Genomic DNA, 14,573 nt, shown 5'->3' with positions numbered 1-14,573 from the left:
TGTTACCCTCAGATTTTTATTTTATTTTATTGAGAATTTCGCGGGATGCCTTTAATATACCCCTGTCACACCGGCATTTTGAAGGCCATTGAACCAATAGTCAATCGATTCAATGGCAAAGCTCTATCAAGATTCTATCAAGCAGCAGTGTGCACTCTTGGACATGGAGCACTCGCAGCTACATGCTGGGGAATAAGATCAGGGCAGCACAATTGCTAACAAATTGTAGAGCTTCAGGTGTGTACGGTATATTTTGCAGAAAAGAAAGACAGGCCAGGCCTCGGAACACTGCAACAAGCATAATATCATTTTTGCCGGCGATTTAAAAACAACAGATACAAGCTACCCGCTGTGGTGGCTCAGTGGTTAAGGCGCTCGTCTACTGAGCCGGAGTATCTGGGGTCGAACCCGACTGTGGCGGCCCAGTTTCGATGCAGGAGAAACGCAAAGGTGCCCATGTGCTGTTGGATGTCAGTGCACGTTAAAGATCCCCAGGTGGTCGAAATTCTTCCGGAGACCTCCAATATCTCTTTCTCCTTTTCTTCTTTCACTCCCTTTTTTATCCCTTCTTTAGATGCAGTTCGGGTGTCCAGGGAGATAGTTGAGACAGTTACTGCACCATTTTCTTTCCTCAAACAACAATTTTAAGTTTATAGACGTTAGTTTCCTCAAAAGTGCAGGAATGCCACTGCAGCATGTCCATAACAATAAAATTCATTTTAAGAGTGATTAATATTACTGTGACTAATAAACAATTTGTTTTTAACCTTTTCATCTTAAGCTTGTGGCTGATTGCTTCTATGGAGGCAAAATTATTAGCAGCGACGGTGGCACCGCTGCACCATGGTGTGAGATGATAGAATCTCGGGATGGCTATTGAGTTTTCCATGTGCCAGCTGCACAGCTGCTTCGAGTTAGATCGCGATTGAGAATCTCGAAGGCACTTGTCTCAATAGCCATCCAAACCCCCTATGCCACAAAGGGTATTATACAGCCCCATGAACCTCATACTTGCAGATGTGGCACTGAAAAACATAGGCAGTGAATTAGATGCAGTGCTTGTTGTACCAAACTAATGGCAAGCTGATGCACACTAAGACGTTATTTGTCAACTCTGCAGTTGGTGCATATAATGGGAACATATGAGCCGAGTAACATTAAGTATATTGAAAATGCTCTGCTTAATTCAAACTCCGACTATTCAGCAAGAGTTCAGTCCCCTCCCTTTCGAGTTCAAAATTATTGAGAGTTGAGTGTATGTCGTGAGGACTGCACAGTATGACTCAGTTTCAGGTAACGGTCACTGCCCACTCAGCAATGTGAGCATGTGCTTCAGAGCTATTTAACAAGCAGCCGATCGATGTATTTTATCCTGTTATGCATTGCTTGGTGCCAGCTGTCACTGCGTTTGTGTCTGCCTCGCCAAACAGCACAGCTTTGAAGAAAAAGTTTGTCTAATGAGCCCTTCTTCTGGTGTCACTGTGAGTGGAGAATAAATGGGTAAATTGACATGTGTATGTGACGTGTGCCTTCGGTACAGTTCCCTCACAGTCATGTGACTGTGTGGACCTTGTGTGCAGGACGGCAGTGCAGAAGCACTGCATCCTGGTGTGCAACTCACCACCGTATCGGCTACCCACGCTGGAGAGTCCTGTGTACATCGGGCACTCGGTGGAACAGCTAGCTGCCATCATGGCCGAGGTGAGTGCAGGTGATGGTTTAGTGGTTGGTCATGAAATATTCCATTCGGGTGAGACCGCCTTTTAGAAATGCTTTGCAGTGCCATTGGTGGCCTTGATTTGGGAGATTCGTCACCAGCATGTGAAATAGTCTGAAGATGTACAGGGTTGGTCAAAAGTTCGCAGGCCATGGGGTCTACTTTTAAGCATTATAGATAGACACCTAAGAACCCTGTAAATCTACCAGAGTTTATCAGAGATGAGAATGATGCTTCTCCTACACTGTACAAACATAGTGAGCTTCGAAAGTGTCCAAACTGCGCCCTCGCATGCCTCAAAAGCAGCCCCTGTGGCCTGGGAACTTTTGACCAACCCTGTACTGTTAGTTTCAAGTGAAACCCAAATATCATAACTGTAGCACAAATCCTTGAACACAAAAATATTAGCACATGAAAAAGAAATAAAGGCAGGGCCCATTAACACTTTCACGGAGCAATTTTCGTGCCATAGAAATAAAAGTTAAGGGTGCTGATATTCAGCCTCAGCCTCTCTCAGGTAAAATCTTCCCGTTTTCCAGTTCCCATTGTAATTGTCTTGTCGTCATTTCATTTGTCACTGACAGTGCGTTGAGGTGCCCACGATTCTTGAGTGCCTTGCAGACTGCCATCATCCCCGTGGTAGCCTATGTTATTTCTGCCTTTCTGGCCCAAAACTTATTGGCTTGCTTCCTTTGTCATTCTGAGTAGTACTGGTGTAAATAAGTAAGGTTTGTTGCGGTTCATTTACATCACTTAAACAAGCGGGGTAGGGCAGGCAGAAGGTGTTGTTATACACCTGACAATGGCCTGTCCTGTTGACAACTCCATTCAACTTTTGTTGCAAAGTAAAAATCGATTCTGTTGCTCTTCCCGGATGTGCTTGAGTTTGCTGAGCAGCAAAAGACTCACAAAATTGCTGAGAAAATTCGATTTAAGTATAGAATGCCTTTTTTTTTTTCGTGCCACCTGACTCATACTCGAGGCGTCAAGACCGCAAGGAACTTCACAGTCACTGTTTGGAAGCGCCAACTTAGGGATGTCCCCACAGAAAACTGTCTTGACATTAGCGCAGTTGGGTTGCGAAAACAGCCAGCGGTGTGGATACCCTCATTTCTTTAATTTTCTTGTTTTTACTTTTTATAGCTTGCAAAAGTACTGTTTTTTATGAGAGTGGCCTGTTTGTCATCAGAGCACGGCGGTTAATCTATGCAGACAGACTGCAATTTATCCTCAGTATCCTTTTAAACTCCACTCTCTTCATTCCGGGTGTGTGTGGCCCAAGGCCTCATTAAAACTCCAGATCCTGGCACAAAAAAGATGCAAAACAATCGTCTGCTAATGGCAGGGAAGTGCCACAGGGCAAGGCGGCTACTAGGCAGGCGCAGAACTTTCTAGCTTAGTCTCTGATTGCGTGCGTGGCTCGCAGCAGAAGGAGCATCTCGCACAGCTAGCAGAGACAAGACTGGAGCAGCACAGCTGTGGGTAGAAGTCATACAGTCTATGACGTCTGCCAGTAGGTAACATCATGGTCGGAAGCTGTGCATATAGCCACGCAGTCAATAATTTTGCGGCTTTTGTTTTTCTAAAGGTGCTGCCTTATTTCTTCTTGTCAACTTGCAGAGGCAGGTCAACTTTAGCATCCTCTCTCCAAGGAAGATCCCAGCCCTGTACAAATTATATGAAAAGGTCAGTATTTCTATATAAGTGATTGCATTTGTGTTGTCTGGCCACTGCTTTGACTGTTGTAATTCAGTGTTCATTATGCTTGGTTTGTATCGTGCAGGGATCTTTTTTCGCTACCTGCTTGCTTTCTTCATGTTTCTTGATGTTACATTGAACTGGCTTTACTTCAGTGCCACTCGCTTCCTGTAGGGGCTTTCACTAACTTTTCCTGACGCATCAGCTGAGCCTCATGAGTACTTTGTGAACTTTTGCATCTGATGTTTATCTCATTGGAGGTATTGGGAAATTATAATTGGCTCCTTGTGCAAGGGTGCACTAGAAAGGCATAGAGGTGAAAGACTTGGCACGGTCTTATCAAACAGTAATGGTTAGGCACCGGATGTCTGTTGAAGCCACCAGCCTCCATTAGCACCACCCACCAGCCAATTCTTGCCACCCCCATAGCTGGACATGAACTGCATTCTCATGAACTGTTTTACACTGTCTGTCCCAGGCTGGTGGTGACCTCCAGACTGCACTGTGCAAGAACTATGCCAAGGACCGTAGGCATATGGTGTTACTGCGAGGATACCAGCTCCAAGGTGAAATCTCTCTGCCATTACAATCCTGTACACCCGTGTCCCATCAGGGAAAAATAGTTGGGGATGTAAGGAAAACCATGCTTCACAAAACTCGCTTGAAGGAGCAGATGTTGTTACCCTGTTATGGTGAAGGAGTCAGCCTTCCAGACTTCAGCCAGTCAGACTTCCGATTATTTTAAGTAAGCAGATTGCAGCGGTGGCCTAGTAGTTGAGCATCCGCCTCGCATGTGGGAGGTGCGGGGTTCGATCCCCAGTGCCTCCAGGTACCCACCGGTGATACAATGGGTACAAGCTTCCCCTGGCCTGGTGCTCGGCTTAACCAGGGAGAAATGCTTGGGACATGGGTCTTTGACCCCACCTGGAGCAAACGAGAATACCTTGCACCATGGCGCTCTTTGGCCGCAGATGCCCTTGCTCCATAAAAATTCGCTATCATGAAGTACTGCTGGCCCTTCTGTACTGGTGTGATTTTCAACCTGGGGTGTGGGTCATCAGTGAAGGCTTCTTTTAAGAGCATTAGCTCTTACTCATCACATTTCGAGATTTCATGGGGTATGATACCACCCCGAGATCACAGCGCCATCTTTGGCAGGAACTCTTCATCACGTTTCGAGATTTCGTGAGGTCTCCTACCACCCTGAGATCACAGCACCATCTATGCCAGCAACTAGAAAACAGCACATCTCGCATTGAGACTTGTAGCGCCATCTACGATAGCATTGTAGAAACAACCATTGCCCCGTGCCAATGATGATGTCACGGTCCAATGTGGAGGACACAGGTGGAACTATGTGAGTATGACGTCAGGGGACGAAATGGTGGCATAGTTTCGGTTTCTTGAATCCAAGATGGCGGTCATTAAAATTGGTTGTGCCCTCCCATCCCTTCCCCTCCTCAGCAACAAATATCCTATCACGGGTAGCAAAAGTGTTCCAAAAGTGTTTCGTTATGGGACCGTTATATATACTCTGACAACAAGGGGCACCCGTCCGGGGACAGCTGTGTACCGAATTTGGTAGGAAAAAAACACCCTATAGGTTGTGGTATAGAAATAAAACCACAATTAAATAATAGGTAAACATTCTATACATGGAATTACTAATTGAAGCGTTACCTTATCGCACCGCAAGCCTAATTCTAGGCTCACCTTGACCCCCCAAACGAAGCAAATTCCGTTTGGGGCGTATCTTGAGGGGGTGTAACTCAACAACGGGTAGACGTGCATCGTAATTTCTCTGATAGGTGGCGCTAGGCGTCGATCTCTCCCATAGGCAGCGTGCGTGGATGCGTAGCCAAGCATGGTGGCAATCCACTCCGTTTCAAAGAATATTGCATTCCGTTTCTCGAGAGTTCTTCTTCACTTTCTTCGTCTAGTAAACTAAACAGCTAACGCTCGTTACTTCAACGTCATCCAGACAGTGGCGGTCTTTTTTTTTTTAAACTAAAATAGGCATTTAGAGTCGAAGAATGACAGAGTATGTTAATTTGCACTCTGAAAGCAATATCCACGAGTTCTGTGGGTGCAATAGTGCTGTTGTGGATACTTTGCATCTTAATGGCTTATTTTCGATGGGTCTTCATCACTGCTGTTGCTTATGTCATCTCAGGAATGCGCTAAAAAGTAGCTTTCATTGTTGCACTTGAGACTGTCATCACCGTAAAAGAGAATATCTAATACTTCTTCATTAGGAGGTCTGCCTTTCTCGCTGCCGTGGCAATAAGCTTGTATGCCATAAAACATCCAACTGAAATGTCCACATATAAAAGCAGGAAAACACTGAAAAAGTAAAACTACCGCTGCTATCCGTGGGAAAATTATGTAACATTCCTTTAACAATCAATCATAGCATGCCACCCAGAAACGATTATAAAAAATGTTAAAAGTCATGAAGAATTGTTTCGACGGCTTTGATACACAGCCATGCTTCCTGTGGGTATTGGGCTGATACCTTTGGAAACCAGTGTGATTGAAAACAAAATTACCATGACTTCAAAATGTCTCGATGCTCTTTGGAGCATTCATAAGGATGAATGGGCTTGCGCTTTTTCTCAGCAAAGATTCATTTTCAGACAACTAATTGAGGGCTCTGGCGTAGAGATATCAAAGTTTTCCTTCCACTACCGTATTAATTATGCACCTCAGGATCTTAATGCATCTGTCGAATTATTTAGGTGCATACCTAACACAGTCAGGCATTCGACATTTCTGCTGTGATTGACAAAAACAATAAAGACAGATGGAGGCACACAGCAGATTTGGTAGCCCACTGCTGTACACACAAATAAAATGATGAGAAGTGTGTGCTTTGAGGTCTTGGCTTGTTCCTAACTGTACCATCGTATTATCGCAGGCAGGATATAACAGTTTGTGTGGGATCACATGTGTGCACTACCATCCGTATTTCTGTGGAAAAGCCAAGACTATTGGTCTTCTCTAGTAGCTCGTTTAGTGCAAGCTTCAGTGGTATCGTCTAAAAAATGCTGTTTCGGTACACAAGCAGCATGTTTGCAACTATGTACAGTGGCTTTGCTGTGGTTTTCTTGAATCGCTTTTGTCATTTGCATGCTTTGAGACTACTTCAGCTGGGTTACATCTGCGGTAATTGGTGGCTTCCTTGTGCAGCATTCTTTTTTAGAAATGGGCTTTCTGTCATTAAATTTTCCACTGCAAAGCTACCAGCTTATGGTGCAAGCTGTTAGTTGAAACATGTTCTGAAATTTGCAGCCTCATTATTTAGCAACATAAGTTTGAAATATTTTTCTTATGGTCCACTGACACTTGATATCATCTCATTTTTTTTCTCTCTGCTGCACTCTCGCCTCTTTCTTTACAATAGTAATCTTCAATAATGTAGTTATAGAGATTTCCAAATGCATGGCATCATAGATTCTTCTTGCCTGCTGCTTTATTTCTTTATCTTCAGTGTCTGCACTCAAGTGACGTAGCATTTGAGGGTTTTTATAGTTCATGCCACCTCCATGTTTGGTTTGTAGGGAGGACCACATCTCTGGACCCATTTAATTATCACTGTGAAGTTTCTGATGAGCTTTCCCAAGACATACGCTGTCTTTATGAAGACTGCTGTCACAGTGTGTGGGATGCTGTAGCCAATGGCTTTTCAGAGGCCTAATTTATTCCTTTCATCAGTGTGCTGTGAGTTGATTTGAGGCTCTTCACATTAACAAAGACAGCCCCTGTATGAAAGGAGCCCGTGTCAATTTAAGCCATTCTACCCTTTCGTCATTACAGCTCTCTTTTGACTCATGTTTCAAGGTTAGGCATGGGTAATGAATGGGCTTCAGTGAAACTTATGGAAGAATTATTGCAGTGCAAAGCAAAGGACTGGAAGAAAAGGCATTGGGTGCAGTGCATAACTCATAGCCGAAATTTTGATTATTAAAGGCTGAGAAGCCATCTGTCTCATTTAAGGAATTATTTATTCATTATTTACAACTTTTTGTATACTTAGCTCACCACACGAACCCTAAGAAACTTGTCACTTAAGTATCTGCTGCTTGCATGATGAGTTTTTGTGTATAGTATTGTTTGGGCGGTTAACAAGCTTGCAGGTTAATCTACGTCTTGCCTGGGTTGCCCGATTACCCAACTGCATGAAATGTAATAGAGTATTAATTTTTTGTGCAATAGGGTACCTACCCATTGCACTTCTCGTAAGATAAATACCAAAGAGGCCCGTGCATTATTCGAGGCTATCTTCTATACTTGTCGATGCACCACTTGACCACTGTTATTCGGGTGAGTTTGGACCTGTGTTGGTAGGGGAGGCCCCACTGAAAGCCATCTGCTATAGCGCCAGCTGCAGGAGCGACGTTGGCTTATTTTGCGACATTCGATATCCGCACAAGTGCACCTGTGCACAGGATAAGCACAGGTGCAACGAAAAAATTGGCTGTGATTTAGCTCTGGTTAAACCTGGAGTGACGCGGTAGCTGCATCTGGCCGAGGGGAACTCGCTCAGTCGAATTGCAAAGTTAGTCTTTCACCGCTCCGTCTCGACGGGCATTCCTTCTTCATCTTCGTCCCACTTGACACGGCGCATGCGCACAGCTGTTGCATGCCGTGCCGTGCCGCTGGCAGCAGCAGCTACTCTGCACCACGTGATCAACCCACGTGACAAACGGCGCCGCCACGGAGCTCAAGTGGTGCCACGCTCAAGGGTCGAATAGGTAGCGTAGTCTAGCTATCGCTACAAAATGAGCTCACGTAAAAGGTCGGAGATGGGAACGTTAAAATGGAACCATATCATGTGTTTCATGTATTGAAAAGAAAGAAAACTGGCATATTGTTCAACCTTCAGTAGAGCTGCCGCGCTGGCTCAGCTGGTTATGGCGCTCGGCTGCTGGCCCGAAAGACGCGGTTTCGATCCCGGCCGCGGCAGTTGAATTTCGATGAAGGCGAAATTCTAGAGGTCCGTGTACTGTGCGATGTCAGTGCATGTTAAAGAACCCCAGGTGGTTGAAATTTCCGGAGCCCTTCACTACGGCGTCCCTCATAGCCTGAGTCGCTTTGGGACGTTAAACCCCCATAAACCAAAACTCAACCTTCATTAGGTGACGGGACAAGAACAACTCTTGTAGTGCACCCTGTCAACAAAGTTGCTACATTGAGGTTTGTGTAGTCCGTGTCTACCTGGAGGAGTGCCTGCGCATGTACCATATGCTGGCAAGTGAATGTCAGAAGTTTTTGGTGATGACAAACTGTGCTGCCAACGGATCATGCGATAAAATACCTTGAGAAAAGCTCTCCGACAGCTACTGGCAAAATGAAAAATTTCACTTACGACCTCAGTACTCATTCACTGCCTTCATTCATGCATCATCCTTTGTCTTGCATAGCACACTGGCTCTCCAGAAAGTAGCTTGTGCCAACCTGGACTAGTGACCGATTCCAGCTGGGCTTCCCTTCGTGTGACGAGTGCTCATGTGCATGCAGAGCGCCCGGTGAGCCCCCCCATTGCGGTGTCCGAGGTGAAGGTGGAGCCAACACCCTCTCCATCAGCTGTGGCTCCACTCAATCCCAGGAGTCCTGCAACCACACCTGCAGGTGTCGGCCAGAAGCGGCCCGCTGGGGGATCGCCCCCGAACCCCCGCGAGGCCAAAATGTTCAAGCAGCCTACCTCACAAGGTGAGAATGTCTACCTTTGACAGGAATGGCTTCCTGCCATATTCATTTGTGGGGTAGTTGTTCTTTTTGTAGTCCAAATGAAGTATAAAAATTAATTTGCAGAAAGTGCCGCTTTCTTGATTGGCAAGTCAAAAAACTACCATGTCTATTGTATTCCAATGCGCATTTTTTTTGGAAAACGCATCTCAAAATTACATGTGTATTAGAACCAAGTACGAAAATGAAACTACATCAGCAACACCCTATTACCATCGGCATCACCGAAAGCTAGCTGGGTACTTTTTGTGCATCGATGATGTAAGAGTTCATTATTGGACCGTTGTCAGTTCGGGACGTTCAACCCCTATAAACCAAACCAACCAACCAACACATGGCGAAAAACGGACGGCCCCCACCTCCAAGGGAGGCCGATTGTTTAGTTTTGATTTCATTTTCCTGAGCTTCGAGCTTGCCCTTGGCAATGGCGACTATCGGCCACAGATCAGCCAGCGGGCCGAACACAGCTGCACGCCGTTTAAGACGCTGGCTGACGCCTCTGCGAGTTTCTCTCGCTTCCATCCGCATGGTGGTTTCAGTACGCCGAATACTGCGCACTTGTCACCTGGCATTCGCTTTTTGTGAGGGAAGCATGAAAATCTTGTGCGCGCTATTCTAAGACATTGCGGTTATTCTTCCGGAGCGTGAATAACGGGTGTGCGTTACAATCAAGGGCATGTTAGAATTGAGTAAATAGGGTAGCCATGATCCAAGTCATATGTCAGCACATAAGCTGATAGTGTGTGTTAGAAATGCCTGTGAAAATGGTGCTATTTGCATTGAAAATGCAGTAGAGGTGCCTCATGTGACTGAAAGTTATGAATAAACCATTTGCTTTTGACAGGAAGTTGTTAATATCAAATTTGCATGCTTTTCTGCATGTGGAATGCGGGTGAGAGTACGCATTGCTCGGGCAAATGGGTTGTAGCAAACTCGGTAAATTTCGAATGGTAGTAAGGCTAATGTCATTAAATTCGCATGTATGGCATGGATATTAAATTAACCAGAATCACTAGGAGGTGTGAGGTGAAGCCAAAAAAAAAAAGGTACGTTAAGTAATTAGTAGGGTGTGTGCAAATATGGATATTTTCAAACACGAATCAAATGTGAATATGAAAAAAAAATGGCTTCTAACATTGAATCGAGTATGGAGTATCTGGTCAGTATAAAAAATGTTTCAGAAAATGATGAACAGGCAGAGATGCTGACCATAATTTTTTTTTTCCCCAAAAATGAAACAAACCAACTATACTGACTCAGCCCCAAATAAAAAAAACATGATGTGCACTGAAATGTATACTGCGTGATAAAAAAAAAACGCTGAAAATGCAGTGAGGCCTTATGAGGAGGCTTCATTTCTACAAGCAACGAAAAGCCCGTGATGTGTGCGCAGTTTTGGCATGCTGAAAGAACAACTCAAATGTTATTGAGGGGTATGCACATCGACATTAGATACCGCAGCGGTAGCCAAGTGGTTGAGCATCCGCCTCGCATGCGGGAGGTGCGGGGTTCGATCCCCAGTGCCGCCGGGTACCCACTGGTGATACAATGGGTACAAGCTTTCCCCTGGTCTGGTGCTCGGCTTATTTAGGGTGAAATGCTTGGGAAATGGGTCTTTGACCCCACCTTGAGAAATGGAAAATACCTTGTGCAATGGCGCTCTTTGGCCGTAGATGCCCTTGCACATAAAAATCTGTCATCACCAATACATCAACATTGGAAGGATGAGGCTGCTTCTGGTGTGGCGAATGCACGGGCCATTGCTACAAGCGAGCGGCCAAGGTCAGAAGCCAAAACTATGTGGCCAGGCTATTTTTTGGCTTAGCGAAAAGGCTCTTCGATCATTGTCCCGCCTGTGCAGGATTTTTACATAGTCACTTGCCCTGTTGTGACACCTGGACTTCCCCCTTCGGGAGCCTCCTGCAAAATTCCGTTGAGAGTTATGAAAGCTACAGGATGAATGCTACGGGGGTGGGTGTTAGGTATGTAACACGTTATGGAAGGATAAAAAAATAAAAAAAAATTGGAGGTGACAATTAAGCTCCGCCTTAAGGGTATGATGCGATAGCATAACGGGTCAATTCCCGTATATGCAGAATTGGTCATTCTCTGCTTTACATTTATAGATCCCGGGGAGCCCTCGTACTACCACTCCTGGGTCAGTGGTGCAGCTGTTAAGTGATTAGCCACTGCCATGCGATGGCAGGTGCTGCCACTGGTGGGCCTTGTGCGAACCAGGTTGCTGTTTCCGAATGGCCAATCATTAATCTAGCTGTCACCTGCCACGGTGGGCAGTTAGCGCACAATCCAGTGAGCAGGTTGTTATGGCATTGCAAGGTCACCTGCCTCCTAGACTGCTTCTCTGGGGATTTTTCACTCGCATTCAACGATGCCTACAGCGATGCCAGATTTTCTGCGACACGAGCTCCTTAACGCTCTGGCATTAAAACAGTGCACTTTCTCAAAATTGTTTGAAGCTGGTGATCGGCTATATTGTTGTCGTCAGGTGTGATACGTGGGAACGCCCACTTGCAGAATTTCATATGAGGTCAAGCCTAGCAGCATCCGAATGTGATCAGTCCATGCTATAAATGGCAGTGAACTTGAACAGGACCTTTTTATTGTTTTCCTGGCACTTCAAACTCTGTTGTCGGATAATTTGCCAAGATATTGTGGTTTTTTCATGGTCGAATTTATGAAAGCCAGCGCGATATGATGATTGCTGATGAATATTTGGGAATTTTTCAATATCCAGAAGTTCTTGAATATGAATATGAACCGAATATCAATCATATTTGATTTATATTTGAAATTTAGAATATTTTCGCGCTCCCAGTAATTATTCTTATGGTTGAAATCTACTTAATATTGGGGAATTTCCTTCACTGCTTTGGACTCTGCAAAGCATTTAGTTGCATGACCTGGGTGTTGCCCTATCTGGTATGCTCCCATGCAAGGCTTTCCTAATTGTTAAGTTGTTTTCTCCACAATGCGCTTTGACCAACCAATGGTGCCATTGGCCAGAAATCAGTTTAAATGGTGATTACATTTTCTAGATACTGAGAAGTGCCATGGTGTCTTTGTGAAACCATGTCCACATTTGCTGTGTCAGAAAACACATGAACTCTGCTTACATATATTTCCTGCTTTGAAAACCGCCTGTTCCACCATCAATAGGGCACTGTGCATTGCGTAGAAGCCAACTTGACAATTAGGAAAGACTCCTGTTTACTTGCGATGTATGGGTCTCACACAGTTGAGCCAGCTGTTTTGAAGTGCTTCCTTGGCCTTTCCCTCTGGCTTGTGCAACTCTAAAAACTTGCTAATATATTAACCTCCATTCAATACAAGGAGCGGTCAGGTGATTGTTTTACCAATGCATGGCTGGAAATATCCTCTAGACTGCCTGGCGCTGGTGGTAGTTGAAAATTCTCAGATATACACATAACCTGCAGCCACAATCTCGGTCCCAAAATTTCTAAAATGTGCTCTTATTATGCGCGGGTTTTTGATGCAGCTTATGCTCTGCCTTGTTAAATGGCAATGACACACATATCTGTTGTGCTTGTTTGGTTCATCAAGAGTGTTTGAAAGGAAGCCTACTGACATAGAAACCGCCGAAAATTCTCAAAAAAAAAAAAAAACTCACAGGACGGTTACGACTATGTAACGTGAGATTCAGCGATAGCTGTGTTGGAGATATTTTGCTGGCGCATTAGTGCAGTGGTCAAGTGATGCATCCCTGCACTGGCAGGTGGCTGTTCCAAACAGAGCCACCCGTAGGCTTATGCAACCCAGGCAACGGCGACAAGAAAGCCAGGGTCGTGCACCTAACAGTGATCGCTGTCATAAAAACACAACTTATAAACTGGAATACACAGTATTTATCTGTGCCAAACACTTTTCAGCGCCAAAAGGCACTTTGGCTGCTCAAAAGCTGCTCCAAATTGACCTCGGTCAATCACATCACTGAAAGCAGCTTAATTGAGAGTCCTCCTGCTCCAATGGAACCACAAGTTGTGAGATGTGATGTTTTAGGTAGAGGCAGCCTTTGTGATTTAAATGCACAGTCCACAAAACATTTCAGTCCTCCCGTATGCTGGCCTGCCTACATTATGCATGTTGGATTGTTTTATTTGGTCAGCAGAAACCTTCTGAATGGTCTCAGGGGCTGAAAGCTGCTAATAAGAAGCCTTTGTGAACAGCTTCCCTGTATTTCTTATTGCTAACCACGGAAAACGTCGAGAATAAGCATGCATGTGTATGTTTAGGCGCAGGTGTGAACTGCACTGGCACTTTGAAAGACCATGATACTTTTTGCGACCACCAAGTCCCCTCTGCACTGTGGGACTTAAAGCCGATTCCCTTGCACCTATTCGTCTATCTGCTTCTGCATAGAAAGTGATAGATGCAACAAACGCTTTTTACAGCGATAGCTATTAGGCGCCCGTCCTCAGCTTGCGTGTCTTAGTCGTCTTAGACATCCACCCACCCACTGGTCATTAATGCACTCACAGTATATCACAGTCAACCTGGGTCGCATAAGCCTATGGGTGGCTCTGTTGGGAACAGCTGCCTGCCAGTGCACCAAACTAAACGCCTAAACAGCTATCGCTGAATCTTGCGTTACACTGTCCTAACTATCCTGTGATTTTTTTTGTTGTTGTTGGATGCAAATTTGCTGTAATAGCGAGGTTTGGTTGTAGGTAGTTGTTGGCCTCTCACCTGCTGCCATGTGTTGTGCTGTTGTTGTCCTCGTAGCATCGCCCATGAGCACGATGGGTGGCTCCCCACAGCAGCCCCAGCTGACCTTCCAGAACCAGGTCACACGGCCCGGCATCCCGACCCCGCCTGCCCAATCACACCTGGCAACCATCAACCAGGCACGTACCACCCGCTCCCCCTCTTATGTGTGTAGGCAGGACTCGTGCAGTTTTTTGAAAAGCCGAAATGGTTTGTGCAGGTGCCTGTAATGGCTTGTATGGGAGCCACCTGTGCAGATATAGGACACATGAAACCTAATTTCTTGCTTGGTTTATTTTTTATTCCGCAAAACATGAAGTACAGAAACACAGTGATACTGCCTGGCTTTGTAGCTAGTAGTAGGGCCAGCTTAATATTGTTGTCATCAACCAAGTGCAGGACAAAGGCCACACCTGATTGATTGATTAAAACATTTTTTTGAGCTTGTATTTATGGTCTTATGGGGTCAGCCCTCAGACCGGGCTCTCTTGCTTCTCTGTCACAGCCAAGGCCCCATGCTCATCACTTCCAAGTGAACCCCTGTAACCCTTGGGATGCATTTCCCTTCCCTTGATAGTCACATTGTTACTCTAATAGATTTTTTTTTAAATCTATTCTACGCAGGACCTCTCACAATCCATTTCCTCCTGGTATTTCTTCCTTCTAG

General features: G+C 45.2%; 1 protein-coding gene across 32 annotated transcripts in view; it reads left to right on the top strand.

Moving 5' to 3' along the window:
* The window catches only part of LOC144128176 (mediator of RNA polymerase II transcription subunit 25-like), an 86,185-nt gene that overhangs the window by 12,052 nt on the left and 59,560 nt on the right, over positions 1-14,573 (top strand). For all 32 annotated transcript variants that reach the window (XM_077661305.1, XM_077661292.1, XM_077661311.1 and 29 more), the window contains exons 5-9: positions 1,581-1,701; positions 3,338-3,403; positions 3,894-3,981; positions 8,936-9,127; positions 13,925-14,046. In XM_077661305.1, the coding sequence (XP_077517431.1) occupies positions 1,581-1,701; positions 3,338-3,403; positions 3,894-3,981; positions 8,936-9,127; positions 13,925-14,046 (589 nt within the window). The remainder of the gene's footprint in view (positions 1-1,580; positions 1,702-3,337; positions 3,404-3,893; positions 3,982-8,935; positions 9,128-13,924; positions 14,047-14,573) is intronic.

Source organism: Amblyomma americanum, chromosome 4, assembly GCF_052857255.1.
Source record: "Amblyomma americanum isolate KBUSLIRL-KWMA chromosome 4, ASM5285725v1, whole genome shotgun sequence".
In the NCBI taxonomy this organism is placed as follows: Eukaryota; Metazoa; Arthropoda; class Arachnida; order Ixodida; family Ixodidae; genus Amblyomma; species Amblyomma americanum.
Note: the sequence above shows the minus strand (reverse complement) of the source record. Positions and strands in the feature narration are given on the sequence as shown.